At 43.3% G+C, this 27722-nt stretch overlaps 1 protein-coding gene across 3 annotated transcripts in view; it reads right to left on the reverse strand.

The window, feature by feature from the left end:
- Positions 1-27722, reverse strand: part of Cep41 (centrosomal protein 41) — a 40265-nt gene that overhangs the window by 3493 nt on the left and 9050 nt on the right. For all 3 annotated transcript variants that reach the window (XM_059257516.1, XM_059257518.1, XM_059257517.1), the window contains 5 exons: positions 22897-22960; positions 13300-13347; positions 8766-8827; positions 7684-7753; positions 1842-1986 (listed from right to left, as the gene is read on the reverse strand). In XM_059257516.1, the coding sequence (XP_059113499.1) occupies positions 1842-1986; positions 7684-7753; positions 8766-8827; positions 13300-13347; positions 22897-22960 (389 nt within the window). The remainder of the gene's footprint in view (positions 1-1841; positions 1987-7683; positions 7754-8765; positions 8828-13299; positions 13348-22896; positions 22961-27722) is intronic.

Here is a 27722-nt window from a genome sequence, read left to right on the forward strand (position 1 = left end):
TCAGAGAATGCATGTTAAGTTGCTAGAAGGCTGAGGGGTAGAAAGTACAGGGCACATGCTGCCTTCAGCAACAAAGGCAATATTCAGAGAAAGAAAGAGGAGAGAGTTAATCCAATAGGATGGAAGGAGTAAGAAAACAACAAATGAGCAGAGAATAAGGTTTGCAGGACAAGAAAAATGCAAAGGATTTGTATGTATATGAAACACAATATAAAGTACCAATAATGTTTTATATACTTCACATCCAGTCTCGGACCATGTGAAGACATTCCAGTCACATGCGAACAGAATGTAATGGCACTCCCTTAGGATGGCACTGCAGAGTGACAGAGGAGCCATTTTAGTTTGTTAAGTACACTCTCTGATACTCCATCATGGAAGAAAATCATCTAATGACACATTTCTCGGAATGTCCTGTCATTATGTGGTGCGTGACTGTACTTACATAACGGCCTACCCGACATGGACATTGAACCTTATTTTCAATAGTTATCTGTACTTACTTCCAATTTATACAGGAAGATGATGGGCCTGAAGAGGCTTTTAGAGTTATGTCTCATTCATATAATGAGACAAGGGAAGAGCTGGGACTAAAATAAGGGAGCTCATCACTGACAGTTCTGTTTCTAAGATCATTAAACATGAGCTGCCGTCTTAATGTCATAAAGAAAGTATAGAACAGCAGAGGACTAAGACGACCAGGTCCATGAACAAAATGGCAAGTGGCGAAGTGTCCGTAAGGAGGTGGGAAGAGGCTATCGATAACTCTAGGATGGCTTGAGGTGCTGCTGAAGCAGAGACGGTATGTTGCCTTGTTCCTCTCCCACCACAGGACTTCACTATCTGCATTTAAATCCAACAAACACTATGACTCCATGCTACACAGTGTGTACTTCAATGAAGCAAAGGAGAAGAAAACTTATCTGATGGGAACCTGCACCCTCCGAGGAGGCACTGGTGGTCTATATCTCTTCGTTTTTAATCTCTTTCTTTCTGTGTGTGTGTGCGTGTGTGCACATGCACTTGGGTGTATGTATGTGTTTGCGTGTGTGCCTGTGTGTGTATCCCTGGGTGTATGTGTGTGTGCACCTCATGTTTGCAGGAACCCTCAGAGGTCAGGAGCTGGTTTTGAGCTGCAATCTGGGTGTTGGGAACTGAACCCAGGTCCTCTGCAAGAGCAGCAAGTGCTCTTAACTGAGCCGTCTCCCCAGCCGCACCTAAATCCTCTTACATGCATTTTTCTGTAGCCCCTTCACAAAAGCAGCTCTGAAAATAATAACCCAGTGGCACCAATGATGGTATTTTTTCTGCTGGAGATTTCTCTAGCACAATTGTTTTGTGAAGAGACGGGATGGATACATGCTGAAAAGCAGCACCAGTCTCACGATCAACAGTTGAGAAGTAATGCAAGGAATAAAGTCATTGTAAAGAAAAAGGATGAGCCACGTGTGGTTTGGAATAAATGCCAATGGCTGCTGTGAGTCTCTTCTGTGCCCATCCCATGCCAGGGCATTCTGTGCACTGTGTCTTTCTTACTCTAGACGGGACCACATGAGCTTCAGTAGACAGGACAAAATTCATACTCAGAACAGAAACACAGTACCTGGAAAAGCAAGACCCTAATTAGCCTACCTGTAGAAGGGCTGAGAAGAACAGAACCAAGACGTAAAATTAATATGCGCCTATGAATCCGCTCACATTAACTCGGTAAGAGGTGAGAAGGACTCAGGCAACACTGAAATAAAGAGGAAGACTGTAAAGGGCCAGGGATTCAGATGCGGGATGTCAGTCACTGAAATGGGTCAGCACACACGGGAAATGCTCGACTCCAGCACCAGTACCTCTGGAGAGTGGAGCGACTCGGGTCGCCTGTCTCTGCGCTGTTGAGGAACTGGACAGGACTGGGTGGCTGCTCCCCAGGGCTCCCTCTCCCATTGGTCTCGGCAGCAATATCAGCAGCAGCCTCCGAAGTTGCAGAATCATTGTCTAAAATTCGCAATGAAGGAACACTCAGGGCTCAGCAGGCGAAGGCACTTGCCATCAAGCTGATGGTATGAGTCTGATCCCTGGGAAGGACACAGTGAGAGGAGAGCGCCAGTTCCCAGGAGTCATCCTCTGACCTCCACATGTGCACTGTTGCACATGTGTGCATGCCCACTCACACCTACACCCACAAATAAATGTAGATTTTTTATTTATTTATTTATTTATTTTTGTTTTGCGAGACAGGGTTTCTCTGTGTAGCTTTGTGCCTTTACTGGAACTCACTTGGTGGCCCAGGCTGGCCTTGAACTCACAGAGATCCGCCTGGCTCTGCCTCCCGAGTGCTGGGATTAAAGGCGTGCGCCACCACCGCCCGGCTAAATGTAGATTTTTTTTAATTTTAAAAAGAAGTACCCAAACGGAGTCTCAGGGCTGGAGTTTACTTATTAGGCATCTCCACTGATACAAAGCTAAAAACCAATCGAATCACTATTGCTAAGTTAGCCTACAAGTTGTAACACAGAGAGCTCTCAAAATGCAGTGAGCTAACCCAGGAGCGCCTCCAGACCCAGTCACGCTGTCTACTAAGTGAGAACTCTTTCTTAGGGTGTTATCTGTGTCCGTCCCCACCCCAGCTGAGGACGGAGCCCAATGCCCTGAACTTGGTAGGCAAGTATTCTACCAGCCAAGGTAAATTCAAAACTGCTGTCATTTTTTTAAAGCTGTATTTATTTGCTCTCATGGTACAAAGACGACTGTGAAAACTCTAGCACTCCGGTAAGCATCACATTTATTAGCAGTCCTATTTTTCCCCTGTTGCACATGCTCTTGCAGTAAATACATTTGGCAGTCATACTAAAGAGCGTCCCTCATAAACAATGATTAATACTTTTCATTAAACCTCACCTTGAACCGGTGTGGTGGCTCCCGGCTGTAATCTTAGCACTTGGGAGGCTGAGGCAAGAGGACTGATAGGTTTGAGACAGTAAGTCCCAGGCCAGCCAGAGCTACAAAGTAAGTAAGGCCCTAGGTCAGAAAAAACGAGAGAACTGTCTCTGTGATGCAGGTATTTGCCTTTGGAATACTCTGTGTGATGAAAGGGTGGTTTTCTAAACACACACACACACACATATGTATATGTGTATGTATATGTATATGTATATATACCATGGCAATGTCAAGGACAAGGGTTAGAATGCTAACATGTAGCTGAGCCAACCATTTTTGCTGCAGGGGTCTTTCTTGGTAAGAAAATCTGGGTCCTTAACTTGTGTATTTGCAGACATCATCTCAAAGATGAATTGAGTGAGCATTCTTTAAAAAAAAAAAAAAAAATCAGTTGATGGTATTTCTTGTCAGTGCCTAAATTTCGAACAAAACCCAGAATTCTGGAATCTGTGTTTGGCACCCGGAGGTGAAGTATGAAGAGCCTCCCCACACTGGACACATTTCTGATTTCCATAGCTCAGTAAAGTGACATGTGACAAATAAGCAGTGTATGATATGACGTCACACACAGGCAGAAGATCCACTGAAAGCATGGAGCAGACCACGGGACTCTGATAGGACGACAGAGTGTAAAAGTCCATCGATGTGGGTCAGGAGGCAGACAGAACAACCTGCTGAGCAGGCTGCCCAGGCTTGTGATCCAGCAGGAGAACTGGGAGGCTGAAGCTAGGCTAGGACAGGGGAAGGGGGTGCGGGGGGAGCAAAGAGAGGAAGAGAGGGAAGCGGGAGGGACAATGAACCAGTCGGCGGGTTTTCTGTAGTAGCAAAGAAAAGTCTACAGTTGACTGAAGTGGCTAGTGAAATCCCCTCCCTTTCCCAACTAACTACAGGTCCACTGAGCCAGATCTGCCTCCCAGACTTCAACCCAAACAGCACTCTGCACTGACTGAAGACAAAAGGCAGATATCAAAATCAGCTGCCGTCTATTAAAACAGACATGAAAGAAATTTACAGAACACTTAGAGCCACTTGGTAAAACTCTGGGTAGGAAATGGAATGATTTTTTTAAACTCTGAAGATATGCTTTTATGGGTCGGGGATAAAACTCAGTGGAAGAGCATGTGTTTAGTATGCACACAGTCCTGGGTTTGTCCTATTACCACACACACACACACACACACACATACACACACACACACACACACATTATTTTTGTTTGTGATGGGATTAGGATTGATATTTTTATATGTGGCAGTAAATATTGCTTAAATTCTTAGGTTGAAATTTAATATACTTGGCCGGGCAGTGGCGGAACAGGCCTTTAATCCCAGAACTTGGGAGGCAGAGGCAGGTGGATCTCTGTGAGTTCGAGGTCAGCCTGGTCTACAGAGAAAGAGAGTTCCAGGATAGCTGGGGTGTCACAGAGAAACCCTGTCTTGAAAAACAAACCAAAAATAATATTTTATATACTCAATTTACATAAATACAGTTCACATATACCAAAGCTCTCTAGGTCTTCAATAATCTTTAAGAACATAGAGGGGGACAAGGCTACAACATTTGAGGATTTTCAGTTCTAACAAATATAGTGAAAGAGGAAACAGAGGCTTAACTATTAAAAAGACTAAAATTTAATTTTATATGCCAAAAACTTGAAGCAAACGCTAGGAGAACATGGACAAACCTAAGGCTATGATTTAAATGCTAATAAGCACATAGAACATCTTTCTTCTACACTGATTGCAAAACATGAAAAGATCTCATTTACAATAACTACAGCGACGAAACATTCCCTTAGAAATACAACCATATAGCTGGGCGGTGGTGGCGCACGCCTTTAATCCCAGCACTCGGGAGGCAGAGCCAGGCGGATCTCTGTGAGTTTGAGGCCAGCCTGGGCTACCAAGTGAGTTCCAGGAAAAGGTGCAAAGCTACACAGAGAAACCCTGTCTCGAAAAACCAAAAAAAAAAAAAAAAAAGAAAGAAAGAAAGAAAGAAAGAAATACAACCACACCCCCTGTAAGTACCACAACACTTCTAGGCCCTAGTCTCATGCAAAGTTTTATTCTGGGTTTCAGCGAAGACTCCAGTGAAGAAGCACCACTTGTGGTACATTCCTGATTGACTTCCTCCCAGTAAAACATGTCAGTCCTTTCTGAACTGAGTTTTTTTTTTTTTGGTTTTTCTTTTCTTTTTTTTTTTTTTTTTTTTTTTTGGTTTTTCGAGACAGGGTTTCTCTGTGTAGCTTTGCGCCTTTCCTGGATCTCACTCTGTAGACCAGGCTGGCCTCGAACTCACAAAGATCCACCTGCTTCTGCCTCCCGAGTGCTGGGATTAAAGGCATGCGCCACCACCGCCCGGCTGCCTGAACTGAGTTTTAATCCTTAATTCTGGACTCAGTGAAGATTGTTACAAATAATCAAAGGTTTTCCTCATCATTTTCAGTATTATATTGGTTCTTGTTGTATAAAGATACTAATTATCCAAAGTGTTCACAAATCAGTAAGAAAAAAAAGATGGGCATTGTTTTAGAAAAATAAAATAGGAAACAACATATAAAAATATTTTAAAAGAGAGAGGCCCAGTAAATGAATGTATGTGGGCACATGCACATACATATACACATAGCTCAATTTCATTATCAAAAGAATTAAAAAATAAAACGATTAGATATAAATTTTTATCCACTGTATGAGCGAGTAGTTTCTAAGGGTTAATTATTTTGTTTTAGTGGCAAGGTGTTCCCATTTACTTCTGACAGGAATGCATGCAGGTCACAACCACACTGGGGATGGTGTGGGAGTGGTTTCCCCTTCGACCATCTGCAGCGATTCATTTTCAGTGAACAACGAGACTCACTTGCCTGTTTACACATAACACAGTGTGGCATTATTTCATCAAAGTGACAAATCAGGAAAAAATTGCTATGCCCAACAGTAGAATCATTAAATTAAGGTATGTCTCAAAGAACACAACTTTTACAGTCATGTTTTTGAAGTCTGGCTAATGAATTGGAAAATACTCATGAAAAACATGTTAATTTGAAGCTGTACAAAGCAAAGCTGTACACAGAGAGCATGCACTGTAACGGGGAGATGCAGGAAAATGGGCCCAAACATCAACACTCACTACTGTTTATTATCATTTTCTTCTTTATATATTTTTGCCATCTTGAAACCTATTTTAAGTTAGGAAAAAGCATTACCCTTGTAAAAGGAGGGTTTTGCATTCTTCAAAGGTAAGCAGCACACACACAGATACAGCCTATTGTCCAGGCGCTCCGACTGAGTTATTATCCATGTAGAGCACCAGAAAAACACTAATATTACTCACACATTATGGCGTCCTACTTTACAAGAACCTATTTTGCTGTGCAAATTTATCTCAGAAGAGAAAATTGCATGTGCCTGTATGTTCTGGTGCAGCAATCTCAGCAATGAATTAAAGGCCAAATCTAGGTGCTTATATAACCCGGTTAAAATTGGGAGCGCTTGTATGAGGAGACTCAATTATCTCTGTTACAATGAACCCTTATTTTTCTGCGGGGCGAGAGGCATCTGTCAAAGATAAATTCCTGTCGTTTTCAGATTCTCTTTATCCTCCCTAACAAAAACCAGCCCAGTAAAATGACAGTTGAGTTGCACAAAACCAGTGTGTTCAGACTTCCTGAGAACCCTGTCTTGAAATCAGAAGTTAAATTCCTGACCTACATCAACCTTAACAAACACATTCTTCTTTAGTAAACAGGCACGCATTGATTACAGGCTGCTTCAGGATAAGATCAAGACCCGACGTCTGTACACTCCTGAAAGGAGTGTACAGCTAGACGGGTTTATTTTCCAGTTGGTATTTAAGCAAGGAAATCTGGAGCCTGCTTATCTTTCTGCCTTATCTCCCACCCAGTGTCTCTCCATCCCTGAAGACCAAAGCCAGCCTGGATTACCAGATTCCCGGCATACATGCCGTCCTTTCATGTCCAGACCTTGCTTAGGCTTCTCATCCCTCATAACTTGTACCCACCCTTGAGGCCTGGTTCAGACACCTTCAGGAAGCCTGGTCCAGGCTAACTGGAAAACAACCTTCCTTCCTGAGAACTCCCTCCCACGGTATCTCACATATCTTAAAGGAACTCTGCAGAGTGCCTTGGTGATAACAATGGAGACATTTCGAGTGAAGTCCCAGGTCCACTCTTCACTAGATATGCCACCGGGGCTTAACTCCTGATGCTTGGGTTCCTCATCTTAGGAAATTTTCCTGCCTGTTTTTGAGAACAGTAAACAGTAAACAGTAAAATTCCACACTTAAAGACTGTGGCCTTCCTTCCATCCATGAATCCTGACACACAGTAACTTCAGCACTGTATCATTCTCCCCTGACACACACACAGTTATGTGTGTGCACACACAGCTACGGATCCCATGGGGGCAGAGATGTTTTCTCAGCTCTCTAGTTTCTCTTCCCACTGACTTCTGTAACCTGTGTGTTGCAGAAGACATTAGAAGTGTTTTCTGGGGAAAAAGGAAGCAGTATATTCAAACATCTAAAACACTGAAATTGTGTGTCAGAAAATATTATTTTGTAAAGAAATGAGAATAATTAGGGCACCAGATAGCATTTCTCCAAGAGTAACTAATTGCAAACAGACGTGCGTATCAATGACCCAAGTCCCTGTGAACACACCAGTAACTGCACAGGGTGAGTTCTTTCACCCTTGTCAATCTGCTAGTTCCGCACATCCTCAATTCTCATTACCTTCCAGCCTCTGAATCTCCTCAGCTGTCACTTCCAGTGTTTGATCTGACAGGGAAGCAACTTGAATGACCTGAGAGAAAAGAATGAAATGTGTAGATGTGTTTGCGTTTTTATTTTAAACACAGGCGATTTTGTCGTTTACAGAACACTGGGAAACTCCAAACACCAAAGCCATCTTGTTTTAAGAAGCTGTAGTGTCATAACCGGCAAATCTTACTGAATTTCAGGCCTCTTAACCATCAGGGTTCTAATTATACCACAGATGAATGTTCCAGAAAAAACAAAAACTCACTTAAAACTTTACACACAAACAGCACAGGAAACAAACAAGTAAATGAATGTCACAGTATCAACACAGAAGCCCAAAAGGATCAGTTCAGCGGAGAAACATGAAAAAGAGTTTAAATCCACATCTGTGCAGAGACTGATTCAGCAGGACACAGTATCCCTTCAAAATGTGATACTGACCTACAATAACCTAGAATGGTATGGACAATTCTCCATACAATTGGGAAATAAAGGCAATTATGAATATGCTGATTACAGATGGTCTGTCTTAACACAGTGTTCATTTTAAAAGCACTGACATCGAGCCTCAAATCCAACCTGAGTCACATCAACGAACCTCTTGTGTGGGGGTCACAGAGACACCTTGTCCATTATTTTTCAGTGAGGGAAGACAATGCCTCCACTGGAGTGAGGAAAGAACTCAGAGCACAGCAGTTCAGAAGGCTCAGCGACAGAACAAGGCAGCCACTTGTTTCAAAAAAAATCAAACCATCTAGAATCGACAATCTTAGATTCTAAATAAAAGTGTGCAAAGTAAAATATAACCTAAACCACAAATCTAATCATTAAAACCAGAATGCAGATATATTTATTTTATGGAACCCTTACTAAAGAGAAAAATTTCATGTCATCCTTTTGTGAACATCACCCCCATAGACACCAATTCACCCCCTGTGGTGAAACGGGAAGGGCCTGAAGCCACTCCTTGCAAAAAGATCCGAGAGATACCTAGAATGTTCATGTAGAACAGCACCAATTCACCTTTACTCCAATCAAAAGATCACTGAACTTACCAGCTGGGCAAAAGTGGTAACTTTTAGTCTCTTGAAAAGTTCATCTTTTTTGTATCTATAATCTGAAAAAAGCAGAATACAACATGCGTTTATGTGGGTTCATTTTGGTCTCTCTCGCTCTTTTTTTTTTTTTTTATAACTTATTTAAACACCAATATGCATTGGTGTAAAGATGTCAGATTCCCTGGAACTGGAGTTACAGACAGTTGTAAGCCGCCATGTGGGTGCTGGAATTGAACCCAGGTCCTCTGAAAGAGCAGCCAGTGCTTCTAACCCCTGAGCCATCCCTCCAGCCCCCTGGGCTATTCTTTCTAGTTATCAAGTTATATGGTGTGACTTTCAAGTTATGACTGTGCTTTAACTCATCATCTGGTCTCCACTGTGTGCTCAAGGCGAGGTGGTGTTTGCTCGCACACACACACACACACACACACACACACACACACACACACACGTGTGCTTGGCCACCTCAAGAGCTTTCCTTTCACTAAGCTGTCTCTACTACAGCCATACTGTGTGGCATGCATTCGTGTGAGCTGCCTCAAATCCCTTTCAGAACAAAGCAAGGGATAACGTCTACATTTTACAGATGATGACAGAGACTCTTGAGAAGCTGAGAGCTGCCTCAGGCCAAACAGCTGGTAAGGCATCTCTGCCCTGATATTCTGACTCTGACTTCAAAGAGAGCAATCACTTTTCCCCTGTGCTTGTAAACTATGCCAGAGACATGAGACATCACTTGTGTGTGTGTGTGTGTGTGTGTGTGTGTGTGTGTGTGTGTGTGTGTGTGTGCTGGTGCAAGGTCATGACTGGGCCTCACGACTTAATGGGTGCTTCTTTAAAGAAAACCAACCTCGTCAGTTTTACACGATGGAAGTTCTGGAGGTCTGCTGCACATCAGAACACAACACTACTGCAGTACCTGCTCACCTGAAGACGGCTGGATGGTAGATTATGCTTTGTGTTCTGACCAGAATGACAATAAAATCCACAAAAACCAACCGAAATAACGCGTGTTCACTCAGCATCATCTTTATAGTTCTGAAATATAACTCAAACGGGGGCGATTCTACAGTTGCAGCAATATCTCTTTGTTGTCTTTGGTTTGTTGTTGTGGTTTTGGTTTTGGTTTTTCAAGACAGGGTTTCTCTGTGTAGTCCTGGCTGTTTCAGAACTCACTCTATAGACCAGGCTGGCCTCGAACTCAGAGAACTGCCTGCCTCTGCCTCCCGAGTGCTGGGATTAAAGGCGTGCGCCACCACCGCCCCATCAATAGCTCTTTGTATCAGCCAGGCCTAGGAGAACATTCTGCAGTCCTAGCAACTGGGAGACAGAGGCAGGAGGATCCTGAGTTCAAGACCAGCCTGAACTAACAGCAAGACCTTGTCTTCAAACAATGAAAAAGACATCTTCATATCACATCCAACAAACATTAAAAACCGGACAATCTCACTTTTCTAATATCTGCTCTGAAGATTCTCACCAGAAGCTCACTTCCTGAAAATTTTCTAACAATGAAGCTAATTTTAAAGCTTGCATTGTTGAACTCTGCCCGCCTTTATCCTTCCTTCCTGTTCACGGTTTTTACACTGGTGCCCAGGACTCCTTAAAGACCGCCTCATTATTTTAGAATTACTAAAGGTTAGCCGGATAATTGCCATGGCCTTCACAGAATGTCTCATAACCCAAGACTCCTAGCAACAAAGGAAAGGATTAAAGGTGTTTAAGATTATTTACTTGGTGTTACTAATCAGTTCCATGAATTCCCAAAAAAACTCAGCACAAACTGGACGGTTACTTTGGAGGCTAATCTAAGCTTGATTTACCAAATATTTTAATAATTAGAGTCAGGAAATAATAATACCTTAAAAACTAACCATCTGTTAAATATATTACAGCTCTTTCTTGCAGGGAATTGAAACTTCTCTGTTTGAAAATGTCATGAAGAGAGCAATTTGGCAAGTAAACTATTATTTCTAGAAAGTTCTTAGAGCAGCTTCTACTGGATAAAATAAGTTAATAAATGTGCCTGGATACAAATCCCAACAGGCTGAGTAAAGTCCTCAGAAATACAAGCGAGCTGCTACAGCATTTCCCTCAAATTGCCACCAACCTGCCCACCTAAAGAAAAGTTTTGTAAATCAAAATAGCAATAAATTAGACAATGGAAAAGCCAATAGCTTTCAAGGAGCTTCAATTTTGACATCTACGCACTGGTATTCTTTTGGTATTGTTACATAGCTTGAAACACCTGTAAGTATAAAATGTACACATTAAAATCCCCATAGCTAAACAGAAACGATACCACATAAGTAGCAAGCTTTGCTATAGCGTGTAGACTAACTAGCCTTCGTACAAGCCTCGGAACCCACCACACACTGCAGCCTGGGGGCTACATACATACCTGGTTCTGGTTTAGGAGGACAGCCGTCAGTAGGACTTTCTGACATTCTTACCCAGACAAAAGATCAAGTCAAAGTCTTACGCAGAGTTTTAAAGTGTATAAAAAGATGACTTGGACAGCTCTGTTAGTCTGTCCTCGCAAGAGCGAACACAGCTTTAAGAATGGGGCTTCTACTACTCCGGCTCCTCTCAGACTCTGAGAAGAACGATTATCCTAGCTCAGACACACTATCAAGCTTTGCTTCTCCAGTGAGCCCAGGGTCTGAGTTGGCCTCTCTCGAGTTACTGGAAGGACAGAGACCTGACTATCTAGGATGTTTCACACTGGGTCCAACTAGTATCATCTAATCACCAGGTCCCAAGAATGGGCTTTGTCAATGGTCAATAGCAGAGAGCATCGTTTTCCCCAGGTACAGGGCAAAGAATGTTCAGGTTACAAAGGATTTCTGCATTTTCAGGGTTCTGTTAAAATGTGTTATTAGCAAAGAAAAGGAAGTCGAACTCACAGAGGAAGACAAGTCAAAGAAAGGAACAGAACAAGGTTTGTGTTTTCACAGACAGACGTGGCATCTGAGGTCAGGCCAGCAGAGAGCTGGGTCTAGAATGTCAAGAAACCAGGCAGCTTCTCCTCCCTTTAGACCCCAGAGAACACTTGCAACAGAAAATGGGGTGGGGATGGGGGAGGGGGAGGAAACAGCTTCTAAAATGTGGGTGCCAAACCAGATTCTAAAGTGTTTCTGTGGGGATGAGCACAAAGCACCCAATGGAGGTGAGAGGAAGCCGTGACTTCTAAGGAAGGAAGGAGGGACTATCTTCAGGGATTCAATTCCAAGAACAGGTCTTTGCAGGAGATAGTCTCCATTGAAGTTTAGGGACTCTGGAAACCACATTGTACTCTTAAGAAATGTTTTCAAGCAAGGTTTAGATGATCTGGGTGGAAGAGATCCTGGTAGGGAACAAATTCCTGGTAAGGGCATGTGAGTAGACATCTAGCTTCAAATGGGAGGGCGGTGAAAGGGCCACAAACCCAACCAGAAGCAGCCCGGCTGGGTGCCGAACTGAGGACTCCAGCAGTGCGGTGTCGGTGAGTACACAAGACTTTCCTTCAGTTCAGAAATTTAATCCATCTTATATAAAGACATATAACTGACATCATGTGAAATGAAAAGGAACAATCCTGTGACGTTGTATTTATTATTTACTATTAAATACATTCTCTAAAATGTCTATAGAAGTAGGTCTTCTAGCTGAGTGTAGCAAATAGAGAGTAGAAAGCTGCCTCAAGGCCACACCTACTGTGGGTTTCCCTACACTGTGCAATTCAGATGGGACATTATCTTTTTTAATTAAAAGGCCTGTTGTCCAAAAAAAAAAAAAGTTTTGATGTATTTCAGAATTGTAATTTCTCTCCCAAGAAAATGCATGTTAGCAGAGCCGAATCCTGAGCTGGGGTGCGTGCGTCTCTTCCTATTAGCCAAATACCCTGACTCTGGCTTCTCCTACTTTCCACAAAGAGAATCTAGCTTAGAAAACATCTGCTTTAATTCTGGCCTCAACATGGACATTTCATATCGACTGGTTTGGGATACAGATTTTTTAAAAAAAATGACCATTCTCTGTGAGAGCAATGCATTCAGTGACCAGTCAGGTATCTCTGCAGAGGATTAGCTTCTAAAAGGGATCTGTGTGAAATATGGTTTTTAATTAAAAGAAAACAGACTGCAACGAATGGCTAATGTAGAAGACTAAGGACAAGTCTGCTTCCTCAGACCTCTTAGTCCTTCACCGCATTTGCCGATGACTACTTACAAGAACACTACGAAGAGAGCTATTATTACCCTATCTCAGGGATGGATCAAATAAGAAGACAGGGCACTAGAACAAAAGACCACAAAGACTGCAGGGCCAGAAACCAGAAGCTTGGGCTGTGACTGTTCCCACATTCTAACACTACTGTCCCCTACAGGGTGTACGCTGAGTGGACACAGGGTGCCTAGTGTCTGCAAGCACCTGCAGGTTCACCTGACCCCACAGCCCTGCACACATGGCAGCCGGGGAGTGGCAGCCAGCTGACGGCCGACTGACTACAGCCCTCCATCCTTTCTCTCAAGCCATCAGTAGTGGTACTCACTTTTTTTAATCTCTTCTAGCTTCTCGATGTATTTGGTCATACTGTTCCCTAGAAAGAGAAGACAAATCTTAGACATGCTTTATTGTTGGCAATGAGCACCTCTGTGAAACTGGGCTGAGAGTTAGACCCCCTCAGCTCCTCTGTCCTGTGACTAGAGAACCACACATGCTAAACAGCCTTGTGGATTATGCGGCATCAGCTAAAGAAAGGGAACCAAGGAATGCTCTGGGCCACTGAGTTTAAGTCCAGCTGCACTGCCCCAGACATTGCAGTCTCAGGCAATACAGACGATCATTTAGAGCCCGCATTCCCTCGTGTTACCCTTCTAGAGTCGGAGACTTCCTCCTCCTTATAGCCCCCATGGCCTCCTTTGGTTAGATATCCAGAGGAAGAGGAAGAAAGAAGCCATCATCTTTGAATGTCTAAAATCTGCTCTGCGGCCACCCAGGCAACTCTTTCCACTCCACTCTGTCTCTGCGGCTTCCCCTGCCCCCCACCACGTAGTCCACTATTCATGCTGATGCTGCAGCCTGAAGCAGACCACACAATCTGGGCACCAGTATTCACTGCGGCCTTGGTGTGCCGAGGTTCCCACTGCTGGGGAGCACGCCCAGCCCTCATGTTTTATGGTCTGGTCCTACAATACTCAGCTCTAGCCAAGGTGCTCTGGAGCATTTTCATGTTTTAAAACTGGTCCATGATCATTCTGGTTTTCAAATGAATCCAATTCCAGCTTTCAAGCCAGGGCTATGATTACTATTATTTTTTAAACTGAGTGTGCTGAAGTTTGATTTAATTCAACATGGCAAGTTCAATCTTGCACCTAAACATGGTAAATGAAAAACATTCAAAATAATTTCTCATTTCTATAGTTTTGCTCCTCTTTAAACCATGAGATCCAGCCTAACTTCAGATCAAAGTAATGCTTTTGACAAATGGCATGCGCTGCTCTTTCAAAGCACTATTCTGAACTGTTCTTCATGTTTGGGTCAGAGACTGAGAGGAAAATAAATCCCGTTTTAAACCCCTAAATGTATTTTCAAAATAATACCAGACTTAAATTGTTATTAAAGCTTTACCATGAATTCATCACAGAGTAAACATGCACTGCTTTCGGTTTATTTTTAATTATTATCGTTACTTTTGCCTGGTTTTATCTTAGGACACACACTCTCTATCAGGATAGGAAGGGTGCAGTGTGCCCCTAAACTCAGATGGTATTATTCCAGAGTCCCAGAGAGAAATCGGGACTGCTAAGGAGGCCTGAAGCCAGCTCAAGAGAGACCCTCCCAAGCCACCAGGAACCAGACAAGAACCAAATACAATCTGTTTTAGGAGCTTTGAGTTTTTCTTTCTTGGGTCAAAGCTTTTTTCTCCTTTTGTGGGGAGGATATACGGAGGGAGAGAAAGAAAGAGCAAATACTCCTTAAATGTCTACACTAAGCCCTTGGACCCGAGACTCGCCCCAGGAATTCCACAGCAGACACCATCAGTCCTTCTGAACGCCCCCTTCGCTGCTGCAGCTCTGAACTCAAGTGTGGACTTGCCGGTCAACACACCGAGCTTTGGAAGAAAACGCTAATTAGTTTGCTGTACAGCATCTTAGAGTCTTATCCTTAAAACACTCGCCACAAGAGCCCTAGTGACAGGTCCCTTCCTGTGTCTCCTACGCTGTGTGTGGTTGAAGTGGCAGTTTCTTTAGGTTTAGGGGAGCTTCAGGCAATCTAGTTAGAAAACTGGGAGGAAAAAAAAAAAAAAAAAAAAAACCTCATCAATTTGCCCAGCAATGCAGCAACTTACCAATTATTCGAGGATTAGCATTCCCAACCTCCCGGTTTCCAGTATGGTTCACAGAACCACCCGGCTTTTCTACTGGTGTTTTATTGTAACTGGTAGTGGAGAGTGAACCCCAGGCTTCCTGCATGGCAGGCAAGGAGTCTACCCTAAGGGACAATCGCAGTCCTGTGGTTTAAAAACATTGTAACCTGTAGGGAATGTTCCTTCTTCGATCACAGGATCATTTTGATGCTACACGTTCCCTGAGGAATGGAAAACAACAGGCAGCTCCATTTATTTAATCTCTATTAAAATACTGTAGTCACAACTAATACTGTTCCTACTAACAAAGTACCTAAAATTTATATATGTACGCACGCCTTTGTTAAGATTTCCACAGTGCGGGGGACTGAATACTAAGTAAGTGCTCTACCACTACGCTATACGCCGGTCCGGAAAATTAATTTCTTCACTATCACCCTTTCCTGTAGGTTTGCACAGCACTCCATCGTCTTCCATCAGCAGACGTCCACCAGTGTGCTCAGAGGCAAGGGATTCACCACCATCATTTGCTTTTCCTACTGACTAAAGGAAAAGGCAGAAAAACAAAAACCTCTGCGTTTCTAGATACCTGGCAAAATTATGAACAGATCTAAGAGGGCTAGTAACAAAAGGCTTTTCTTTATAGAAATCCACCCTTCTCCAGGTATGCGGGGAAAGAGAGTGGAGGGTTTCTATACTGCTTCAGCGGGAGAAGGGAGACGGTAAGAGGGCCGCCCTGGCCCCTTGTAAATGATTTGAGTAAGTATGAGAAGTGGCATTTTATCAGGCATTTTATAGTGGTGTGGCAAATGAGTGCTTTGTCTTACTTCATCTAATTGCAACAAAATGACTGGAAATGGAGGAACTTCATAGGCCATTTATTTACAAACATGTCTTTTATACCAAAGGAGCCTGAAAAGCTATTAGAGAACTAATCTTTTAAGACTTTTTGAAATCCAGTATTATTGCCAAATTTTCCTAAATAAGACTAATTAAAAAGCCAAACAAAGCAAAATAAAAGCTGAGTGGCTGTCCACTGCCCAATACTGAATTTGAGTTCCCAGCTCTAGCAGGGTAATGCCAGCAGCTTGCTGACTTCCAGCGGGTCTTCATGGCTCACCCTGAGCTCTGCTGACCTTCATTTCTACAGTCCCTGCTCTGGCTTCCCCAGCAGGAAGAGTGGCCTTTCCCTCCCTCCCTCCCTCCCTCCACAGCGAGCAGCTCGCCTCTCACAAGGCATATATCACCGACTAGACTGCCTCATCTACCTTCAGTCTACAGAAAGCCCAGGGCTATTTATCTGTGCACATCCACACACACAATCTTTATTCCTGTGTTCTAGTGTGGGAGACACTAGAAATATACTAGCTGGATGAAATACACTCCAAAACTGCCGTTTGAGAAGTCCTTAGAGAAAAGTTATTTTATAATGTAACTAATCACATCCTGATTTGGCTTCTGTTTCATCTATCCGATCTTCTGATTTCCTTTAAATGATATACAACTTAATTGATACATAATTATGTTACAGAGTACACATATGAGCCGTCGACTCGGGCAACCTAGAAACGCCTAAGGTGATGTTTAGCTTCTACCTTGTTTACTACTGAAGTTGCAATGAAAGATATCTAATAAGAGTTCCACTATTTGAATCAAGAGAAAGAAACAACTCAACTCTATCAGCAGCCTTGTGCTAAGACAGAGTACAATCGATTCACGGAGTGACTCACTGCTTTGATTTTTTTCCCCATTGTGTTCCTATAATTTAATAACGTTATTTGTACTGAGCATGTAACAAAAGCAAATGATTCTGAGCAGCAGTAATCTAGAGAGGGTAAGATTTATAAGGCAGGAATTCAGTTGCTAAGAGACAGCTCCACGGCTTTATTTTTTCTTCAATATTTCCCTCCTCTACGGAGAAGTTCTTTTGGCTCGGAAGGAGCAGGAGCGTGAAAAGAGGCGGCACAGTGGTCCTTTGTTAACCAGATCAGTTATACGTGGGTCTACAGCTTTCTGGTTTGTAAAAGCTTTTCACATACATTCCTTCCTTTGACGTAAGAGACAAATCAAATACCAAATGAAAACGAAGCGCATGTAGTCTGTAATGAGCTTGAGTGCTTAAGATCAAAACTATTATCGAATAATCAGGAAAAGGAGAGACGAAGGAAGAAAAGGAAATGATTAGTTGTGTAGATGTAACAAAAGGAAGGTGACATCCACAAAAATAAAAATCATGCTAGAAAAGACCAAGTGGAGGAGGGTACAGGATTTGGAAAGCAGCAGACAACTGAATTAGATTGAAAACCGAAGCGAGAGAACAATGCAGCGCCCATGAAAGATGAGACCCACACAGGAAGAGCCCGGTTTAGAGTGTCCTTAATGAAGCCTGTGGAGCTGCAGAACCGAGACCCAGAGAGGTGCCTGGAACACACAGTCCTGCCTGCCGCTGGGACTGAGCAAAATGCAAGTCAGAAGTCAGGCCCCTCTGGCACAGTCCTCAGTGGTGGGGACTGGAAAGAAACACCTAGGCACCCATGAAACAAAGAGAATGCTGCGAGTTCCCCATAACTCTGATGTCAGCCCCAGCTGTACAGCAGGGCTCAGGCTTCTGTGAGAAGTGGAGTCGGAGCACAGAGACAAAAGAGCCTCTTTCAGGAGGAAGGAAGAGACCAGAAGACATGCCATAGACATGACATGCCACAGAACTCTTGATTTTGTGTGTGTGTGTGTGTGTGTGTGTGTGTGTGTGTGTGTGTGATTAATTCTAAATTGACCACTGTTTTATAAGAAAAGATTAAAGTCTCACCTAGTTAGCCTAGAAATGGGAACTGCTTACTCATCCTGCCTATTTCCATGGCTCTGGCTGCAGAGCTTAAAACCATCCACAGGTGAGTCGTCTCCCTGCAGTTTGGGCTTTATGGCCCGCCCGCTCAGTGTCTTCTTAAGCAGACTCCTCAACATTTTCACCTACAGCAATGATAACCTTCAGGCACAATGACGTGTTTAGGGCTCCTGAGGCCTTGGGAGCCCCAGAGGTTGACAGGCTGTACATCTTAGCATATAACCCACAGCTTTTGCACACCAGAGAGCTAAGTCACAAAAATACATGGAAATGTAAACATTAAAGGTCTCTCCCTGAAGCTGATTCATGGCTAAATGTGAAACACACACACAACCAAATGCTAGAATAGGATTTTTCTCCACACTGACTATAAAGTACTTGGGAGCTTGAAGCAATAAGACATGCTTTGGCCCTTCCAAAAGCTATTACAAAACTAGTTTGAGAGACTTTTGCTTCTAGGAAAGAAGGGTAGATGTAATTTATTCCTCCAGCTAAGTCCCACAAAAACCCCAGACAACCCACAGCATGGGAGCATACATCTGAAAATCATATTTCTGTTAAGAGTCTAGTATCCAGAATAAACAAAAGAACTTCTAATGTGGAAAAATCACCAGTTTTAAAACGAGCAGATGATCGGAATAGACCTTTTTCCATAGGAAATATACAAGTGCCAATAAGCACACAAACAGGGTGTTCATCAACATCTGTCATCAGGAACACACAAACTAAAATCACACGGTTTTTAAAATCCTTCATGCCACGACGGTGGACATAATCAAGATGACCGACAAAGTGATGATGAGTTGTGGAGAGGACACAGACCTCCTGTACTACCGATGGTAAGATAGAGTTCGGTATGCTCTCAGAAAAAAAAAGAAAGTATCATATGACCAGGAATTCAACTCCTCAATATCTATCCAAGAGAACTAGAAACACATGTACACAAAAACTTGCATATATTGATGTTCCTAGACACACCATGGCCAAAAAGTATGAGTAATCCAAACGTCCATCAACTGATGAGTAGAGAGAGACAATACAGAAGACCTGTCCAACAGAATGGTATTTGGTAATACAAAGGAATGCAGTGCTGACATGTGCTGTGGCATGGATAAACCTTGAACACACATACTATGTTAAAGGTGGCAGACACAATAGGCCACATACTATACAACTCCACCTACATGAATGGCCAGAATATGCAAATCCACAGAAACAGAAAACTGATCTATAGTTCTCAATGCAGTCAAGATGTTCTCTCCAAATTGATAAATAATTCCTATTAAAAATCAGCCCTTTTTGCTAGGCGGTGGTGATACACGCCTTTAATCTCAGCACTCAGGAGGCAGAGGCAGGTAGATCTCTGTGAGTTCGAGGCCAGAGTGGTTTACAAAGTGTTCCAGGACAGCTAGAGCTGATACACAGAGAAAACCTGTCTCACCCGCTGCCCCCGCCCTCGCTCCCCCCCCAAAACCACCCAAAACAAAAATCAGCCCTTTTATAAAAGTGAAGAAAATTATTCTGAACTTTATATGGAAAAGCAAAGAAATGAGAATAGTTAAAATAATGTTGTAAAGAGAAACAGAATGGGAATAATGAGGCTAACCAATTCCAAGTATCCAGTGTACTGTGCAGCTACATTAATCAAGACTGTGGTATTGGCAAAGGGCTACATGAACAGATCAAGGGAACAAAACAGAGACCTGGAAATAAACCCACATAAATATCCTCCTGACTGCTGACAAAGATGAAGATACCAGAGAGTCAGATACCCCTAAATTAGAAAGCTAATCTTCATCTAAGTCAGCCGCCTCTACTTAAAAGCAGTTCAAAATCTACCGTGGACTTAAATGTAAAACCTAAAAACTTTCAGGAAGAAAAATCATGATAGAAAGCATCTCTGGGATATAGTTTAGGGCAAGGGTTCTTAAAGTGGATGATGGAATTATGATTACGAGAAGGAAACAGATAAAAACGAACCTCATCAAGATAAAAAGTTTTTCTTCTTCAAAGACTGTCAGGAGGAAGAGACAAGTTACAGATGGAGAAAGGATCCTTACAAACCATGCCTCTCACAAAGGGCGAACGTCTAGAATACATAAGAAACTGGAAATAATGATAAAATGCAAGTAACCTGGTCAGCACAGGCATTTCAGCAAAGCAGACAGACAGAAACAAGCGCACACAAACAAAGACATCCATCATTAGCTGGTAGGCAAGTTTAAGGGTAATGCTCTACTACTACAGACCTTCTCAGTAAGGGAAATAAAAAAAAATGGTGTTGACACCAAACACAGGCGAAGACCTGGAGGAAATGATTGTTCATCTGCTCCTGGTGGGAATGCTAAATGGTACAGCCACTTTGGAGAACAGTTTGACAATTCCTTAAAACTGGGAAGCAGAGGCAGGAAGATCAGGAGTTCAAGGCCAGCCTTGGTTACAAAACGAGTCTGAGGCTAGTCTGAGCTACCTGAGACTCTGTCTCTAAAAGAGACAAAACAAACAAATTGAAAAAAGCAAACTGAATCAAACCAAACTACAATGTGACTGAGCAACTGTGCCTTTAGACATTTATTCCAGAAAAACTAAGACTTGCTCATACAAAAATCTGTACATGAATGCCTACAGAAGTTTACTTTTATTTTGTAACTATCTCCCAATTGGAAACAGGGTGAATTTCCTTCAACTAGTGAGTGATTAAATGAAGTACAGCTATCAGGGGATACTAGCCAGTAACACAAAGGAACAAGCTGTTGTTACACACAACACACTGGAAGCTCCAAAGAACTCTGCCCAATGAAAAAGTCCATCCAGGCTGGACACACAGGGCTCAGTGGTAGGGCAACAACCCTGCATGCTTAGTTGCCTGTGTTTACTCCCCAGCAATACGCAAAGAAAAGAGGCAGAAGCATGGCAGCACAATGCTGTATACTGCACAGCTCCATAAGGGTAGCGTTAAAAAAAAAACAAAAAACCAAACCGAGAGACTTGAAAAATCAGCAGCTGCAAAGATTACAGAGGGATGGAGTGGAAAGTAGACAGGGCTCCTAAAGGACAACGTGGGGATCTTTGTGGGGATGGCAGTACTCTAAGGCTTGGCTGCACATGTCCATGCTGTTATCACCATAGCAATAGTGTAGGCTGAGAGAAGCCAGGTAAGGAGTATGTGGAATTTCCATTTCATTTCTTACAGAGGCATCTGCATCCACAATTACTTCAAAATAAAAAGCTTAATTAACAGAAAGCAGTTTAAAACTCTTGGGATATAAAAGGATTCTGGCATTTAATATGCACTACAAAATCAGATGTTATGCATTGCATTAAAAATTAAAATTAATTTCAGATACCATTATTAAGTCAAATTTTAGTTATGGTTGGATTGAAGAGATAGAAGGGGGTGGCAGAAATTCCTATTTGATTTCCATGAGAAAAATATTATGAAGGTATAGATAAATCTAGATGTCTGAAACAAACCTGGGCTCTTAAATTTACTTGTTTGTTTACTGTGGTACAGGAAATAGAATCTAAGGTCTAGCAAATGCTGGACCTGCACTCTGTCACTGGGTATACCACTGAGCTACACTCTCATCCCTTTAAAAGACAACATTTTACATTTTTAGTGATAGGTAGCTCTCTGTGAACTCAAGGCTAGTCTGATCGACATGGCCAGTTCCAGGCCATTTAGGTATCTGTGGCACAAAAATGTACGGGGGTAAAAAGATTTTGACTGAAATTCATTTTTTACTGTGTTCTTTAACAGAACAGACGAGTACCTTACAAAACTATGATACTTCAAGTCTTCCATTGAGGGGAAGCTGGACTCGTTGAGGATATTGTAGCAGAAGAACTATTTGGGGAGAAAGCACAGGACAGGAAGTCCAAGAGCCAGGGCATCAGGCTTGGCACCCACCCTCCAGTGTTGCCTTCCTCACCCTGCCAACAACCCTAGTTTTTATCTCCTTCTCTGAGATCTGAGTAAATCACAACATCTCCAGGTCACCATCTTCTCCTCTGAAACAGTAATAATATTTCCACTTGCCCACAGGATACGTGCCATAATAAATACCTGTGTAGCATGGGAATGTTTCAAAGAAATAGGACATGCAAATCTGGAACACTGAAAACATTTGCATCTATGGTAGTGAGGAAGTGCATAATGGAAGACCATGACTCGAAGGAGAGTGGAGGAAGGGGAGGATGATTTAAATGGAGGTAACATTCCCCTTCACTTCCCTCAGGTGTCTTCAGATACTGCAGGAAAACTATGAATTTTGAGGCAAAGGCTGAAGAACACAGAAACAAACAACCCCAACCTCACAAGACTGCAGACCCACTGGGATCTGGCCAGCAGCAGCAGCAGCAGCAGCAGCAGCAGCAGCAGAACTCGGAGAGATGCAGACAGCATGGTTCTCCTGCATGTGCTTTCAGCTAAGGCAGCACTAACTCAATCTTGGCTGGCATTTTAGTTCCTCGTTCAAGTCAGCCGGCCTCCACTTGAGTCTTGGTGCTCTAATTGCAAAAGCCACAGCCCACAGCCATCCTCCTATCCATGAGTCCACACTTTTACATGTGGTCAGCACTCTGCAAACTCTGAACAAACACGCACACGTCTAATCTATTGCTGTCAGTTTGATGGAGTACACTTCAGGTGCTCCAGAATGGAGTATGACCTCCTGACATTTACTCAGCATCGGCCCTGTAACTTGTTGATTCCTAGGATTTCCCTTTCTTGATTTAGATGATTTCTAATGGGGGAAGTAATAATAACTGAAATTACGTGAGTGCAAATTTTACTGATAATCTGAAATACAGCTTTCAAAGACATCAGGCAAGACAATAAGAAACTTCCAGCTATGGTTGGTCCCAGCTTGATGGGCACTTTCCTGTCTATCAATGGCTATTCGATTTTTAAAATTCTGTTTCTGATTTTGACTTACCAGTATCCAATCTTGACTTGATATGTTGATACCTTGGGTTCTGTGGTATCCGTCTGGTCAGATACTACAAAAGAAGACAGTTCACAAGGAAGGAGATTAAAGTGAGGGTCGTGGTGGGAAGAGGGGAACATATGCTGAAATTCAGACTTTAATGATGAACGAGGTTCAGAGGATCAACTGTCCCTTACAGAAAGGGCTCTGCAGTATGACATTTCCTCCGCTGGAGGTAGTTACCTTGTTTCTATCAAAACATTTCCAATTTTATCAAAGTAATCTCAGAGTACTGTGTGCTAAGGGGAAAAAAAAACCTTAGGAAGACTGTCTTCCAATGAGGTGGCTATGCTGTTGTCTTTTTAGGATGGCTTCAGGGCCATCTCCTATGGACACTCCTAGGTGTTATCCACAGCTTCTTACACTGTGGTAGGCAGGATCCAGATGCTCCAGATGCTGGCAGGCTCTCTGGGACTCCACAGATGTCACTGCCATGGCATCTGCTCTGTGGCAGCTGAGGCTCATGTTGGGCTTGGGGTGAGCTTACGGTTGGCAGAGATGTCTATGTCAGATTTGCTGTGTGTTGTGCTGTGTTCTGGCAGTTAACCCTTGGAATCCAAGGGCAGACAATCTCCCGTATTAAATTCCCGAGGTGAATACAAAAGCTGCCAAGGAAGGGCAAGCTCAGAACAAAGAGCTTCCTTGCTCCGGCCTGTGTCTGGTCTACGGATCCAAAAAGCATGTGTTCTGTCCAGGCAGCTGTACCTTCCAACCTGCATTCCTGCATGTGCTCCTATGGGGCACTGGTGGGGACTGTTCCTCCTGATGTCACCAGTTAAGACAGATAAGTGCCATAAGTGCCTTTCCTCAACTTCTCTTGGGCAAAACCTTGGTCCAGTGTGAAGCTGTCTGAGGTAGAAACAGGCACTCTCCCCCTGTCCTGCAGAATAGGGAACCCCATCCCATCCTTTACAACTAGATTTTCTTCCCCCTAATTTAGGATTTTCTTGAAGACAGGGACAATAAATTACTCACGTTTGTGGGACCTAGTACATACTAAATCCATTGATTATTGCTAGAGTCAATCAATGATTATTTGTCTGAGGACTGAACCATACTACCTGGTTCTTAAGGAGAGAATGTCAACCTTACAAAGACTTGATCATTTGCCTTAGAAAACAGCGAGGGACAAGCCTGCTGTTGGGAGGACCGTGAGATAAATCACATGCCTCAGAATACTTTCTTGAACGGCCTACAGAGCACAGAAGCAGCCTAGGACACTTCTGTGGTTTATGTAATACCTGCTGCCAGCACTGGATTTCCCGGCACAAGGATTTTTAAAACCTGAGGGCAGGACAGCCAGAGAGATGCCTTAGTGGATAAAGATGTTTACCACCAACCCAGTGACCTGCATTCCATCCCTAGGGCCAAATGGTGGAAGGAGAGGACCAACTCTGGAAAGTCATCCTATGGCCGTATCACTAACACTGTGGCATGCACGAACATGTCTGTGCACACACACTATGTAAAATCTAACAAAAACAAAACTGAGGGTACCTACAGAGAATTATACATTTTTAATTTTGCCAAGTAAGCACATAAAACCCTCACAACTTCCACTTGCTATTTTATTTCTTAAGGTAAGTATATTTATATTTTAACTAAATTAATTTTTTAATGACACAACACATAAACTATCTGCTTTTCTTTTCTTTTTTTTCTTCCAGCAGTGAGGATCAAACCCAGGGCTTCTCATATGCTAGGCAACCATACTAAACCACTCACTCTCAGCCCCACCATCTGCTATTTCAATTACCTAGAAGGTTTAAAAAAAAGAAAAAAGAAAAAGAAAAAAAGCCCTCAGGGTAAAAAGGTCAGTTCCTTCATGTTATTAAAAAGCCAGTGACGTTGTCTGTGTTTTTCATTTCACACCAGGCAAGTAAAACCTTTATTATGAACACTGAGCACGGGTCCTCTGCTAGTGTTTGCAATCACTGAGATGACTGAGCCTCAGAAAAATGGTGGAAAACTCCTTTCACGCTGAGATCAGTCATGGCTGCCTGGAAGAGCAAGCAAGTGAAATACCAGCTCCAACACCTTCCCCAGACGAAGACGGAGAAGGTTCTTAAGAGAAAGAACGGCATACAAATACAGAGAGAGACTGAAGGCCAGGTTCCCAGAGGCAGACAATATCATGAAAAATTAAACAGTGAACTAAATCCAGCAAAATCACATACACACACACACACACACACACACACACACACACACACTGTTTTACTTATCTTAAACCGAGGGACGTTTCCCCCTTGTCTATATTTTTATCATTTCTATACCCTATTTCCTGTTTTTACTTTGTTTTGTTTCCTAGCAAAGCTTCTTTTGAAAACTCCCAGGCTTGTCTCTGCTGAACCATGGAGATTTGTCCATCCCTCAGCCAAATAGCTGAGCTGTGAGGGTCCTCTGGGGACCAGGTGTGGTGGCGGTGGAATGAGGAGGGAGGGAGGGAGGGAGTGCGGACAGCTGCAGCTGCCGAGACCTCCCCACCCCCGGTTTTCCCTTACATGGACTGATGAGAAATCCATATGCTGCTGGAGAAAAATGTCAGACTTCTTTTCCCAGTTCTCATTTCTGTTCAGTTTCTTAGTCCTTTCCAGGACCTGAATCAACATGAAGCTCTGTGTGCTGCATTGCCCACGGAGTGCCTTAGGCTCTGAGGAAGCGCCACACTTTCTTCCCAAACTCTTGCTTTGGGGATGGCCATTTCTTGACCTACTGACCAACTGGCTTTGTTTCCATGATATATCCAGGCTGGAAGGGTGGGAAGGGAAAGCTCTGTGACAAGAAGCCATTTCAAGAGAGACTATTCATTCCTCTACAAATACTTAGTGAGCGCCATTCATTCCATGGACATTTATTACTGAGTGCCTAGCAGAAGTAGGTCCCTATGTGGGACACAGAGATAAAAACAGGCCTGGCCATCAGCTCTTGTTCCCCATGGATATACAGGTGTCAATGTGACAAGGAGAGGGAACAGAGGGGGATGGGGACACATGAGACAGTACCTTAACAAGGCCCAGGGTCAAGAACTGATTCCTAGAGAGCGCTCACTGAGCGGGATCCCCAGGGCCACGGTGGTGGATCACGTGCAATGACTGTGGTATGGGCATTACAAGGCCCCAGCAAACAGAAAAGCCCAGTGAAACGCAAAGACAAAAGTGGGGGTGATCTCAAGAGATCCAGTCACCACTGGAAGGCACAGAGTGCTGGGGGCCGTGGGAGAACAAAGGGCACTGGAGAGGCAGGGCAGGGCAGGGCACAAAGGGCCCTCCATCTGAAAGACCCAAGGCACTGCACCCTGGCCTGCCCATCTGTGGATTCCAGTACGTGCTTTCTTGCCAGCTCTGTGCCCGGGACATTTATCAAGGTCTCAGTAGTGGGGCCGTTGCTGGCGTTTCCTAGGAAGAGGCAAGGTATACGGGTTAACACAAGAGCCAGCCCGGATGTCAACAGTATGGAACTTGAGAAGCCCAAGAGAAAAGGATGGGGAGTCACCCAAGATTTAAGGAGGACTAATGAGATCCTTTTATATTTTGGGATGAGCTATCTATACAATATGGAGAATATGATCATAGTCAAGAAAAGAGGCACAGAAATCAGCTGAGAGACTTTTGCTGGGGGATACAAAGCCATACAAAAGTGGCAGCAGAGCTAGAGAAGAAAGTTTTGAGAAATCTTTGAAATGTGAGGCTCCTCCATCTTTAACATGTAAAATCAACATGGCTACTCATGGACCACAATACAAAAGAGGGAAGTGGCACCATAATCCCCCAGAAAAGGTAGTGAAAGACGAGGCAGATATGGAAAAACATTATGTATGAGGTCTGGAGACATACTAAGTATGGGATGTTTGTACGTTATCGAAAATGAAAGTATCCAGCTGAGTATATGGACAGAGATCAGGAGAAAGCTAGGCGCAAAACAATTTGGAAATTATCCATATACAGGCAGCATATGAAGCCATGGGATTGGCCAAAATCACTCTAGGAACAGTGTACACTAGGAAGAAAATTCCCAACCTTGACAGTCGGATGGGGAAGAGCTCTGGCTGAGGCCAAAGAAAGCGGATTATGAAAATTACAGAAGGAAAGTTACAAGAAGAAGGAAGCAGTCAACACAGAACAAAGTTGTCAACCCCTAGAAGAGGAGGCCAAGCAAGAGCAGGCCAGCAAGAACCCAGGTCAATCAGCAGAACAGAAGGTGAGTTTGGACTTACAAATCAGGACTTGTTGATGGGGCCGGAGGGAGGCAGTCACAGGAGAGGACCAAGGGCAGACGCAAAACCAAGAGTTCAGATGTCTGGAGGGTGGGGAAACAGACAGATGGTCTTTTTGTTTCTCTCCAGAGTTGCCAAGGTGAACTCTCTCCTTCCTCTTCCTCTTCCTCCCTCTCTCTCTCTTCCTCCCCCCCCCTCCTCTCTGTGGTACTCTTTATGTATTTTTTCTAGTGGGGGGAATGGAGAGATTTAAGGATGTTTACAGATGAACGGGCAGAGGCCCAGAGCCCAGGTGGAAGGGGCAGCTCTTGATACGTATTTAAAATAAAGATTAAAAAAAAAAAATCTATGGTCATAATAAAGCTCATCAGGAGAGGGCAGGAAGTTGAGAAAGCTCATGTTTGTAAATTATTACAGGCCTTTTGGAAATAACCAACTATGCCAAAGACCCTTCAAGGGGCACATTGCTAGAGGGCACTATCTTAGTCACTTTCCTGTTGCTGTGACATACACCATGCCAAAGAGCAACCCAGAGAGGAAAGGGTTCACTTGGCTACAT

Source organism: Peromyscus eremicus, chromosome 3 (assembly GCF_949786415.1).
Source record: "Peromyscus eremicus chromosome 3, PerEre_H2_v1, whole genome shotgun sequence".
In the NCBI taxonomy this organism is placed as follows: Eukaryota; Metazoa; Chordata; class Mammalia; order Rodentia; family Cricetidae; genus Peromyscus; species Peromyscus eremicus.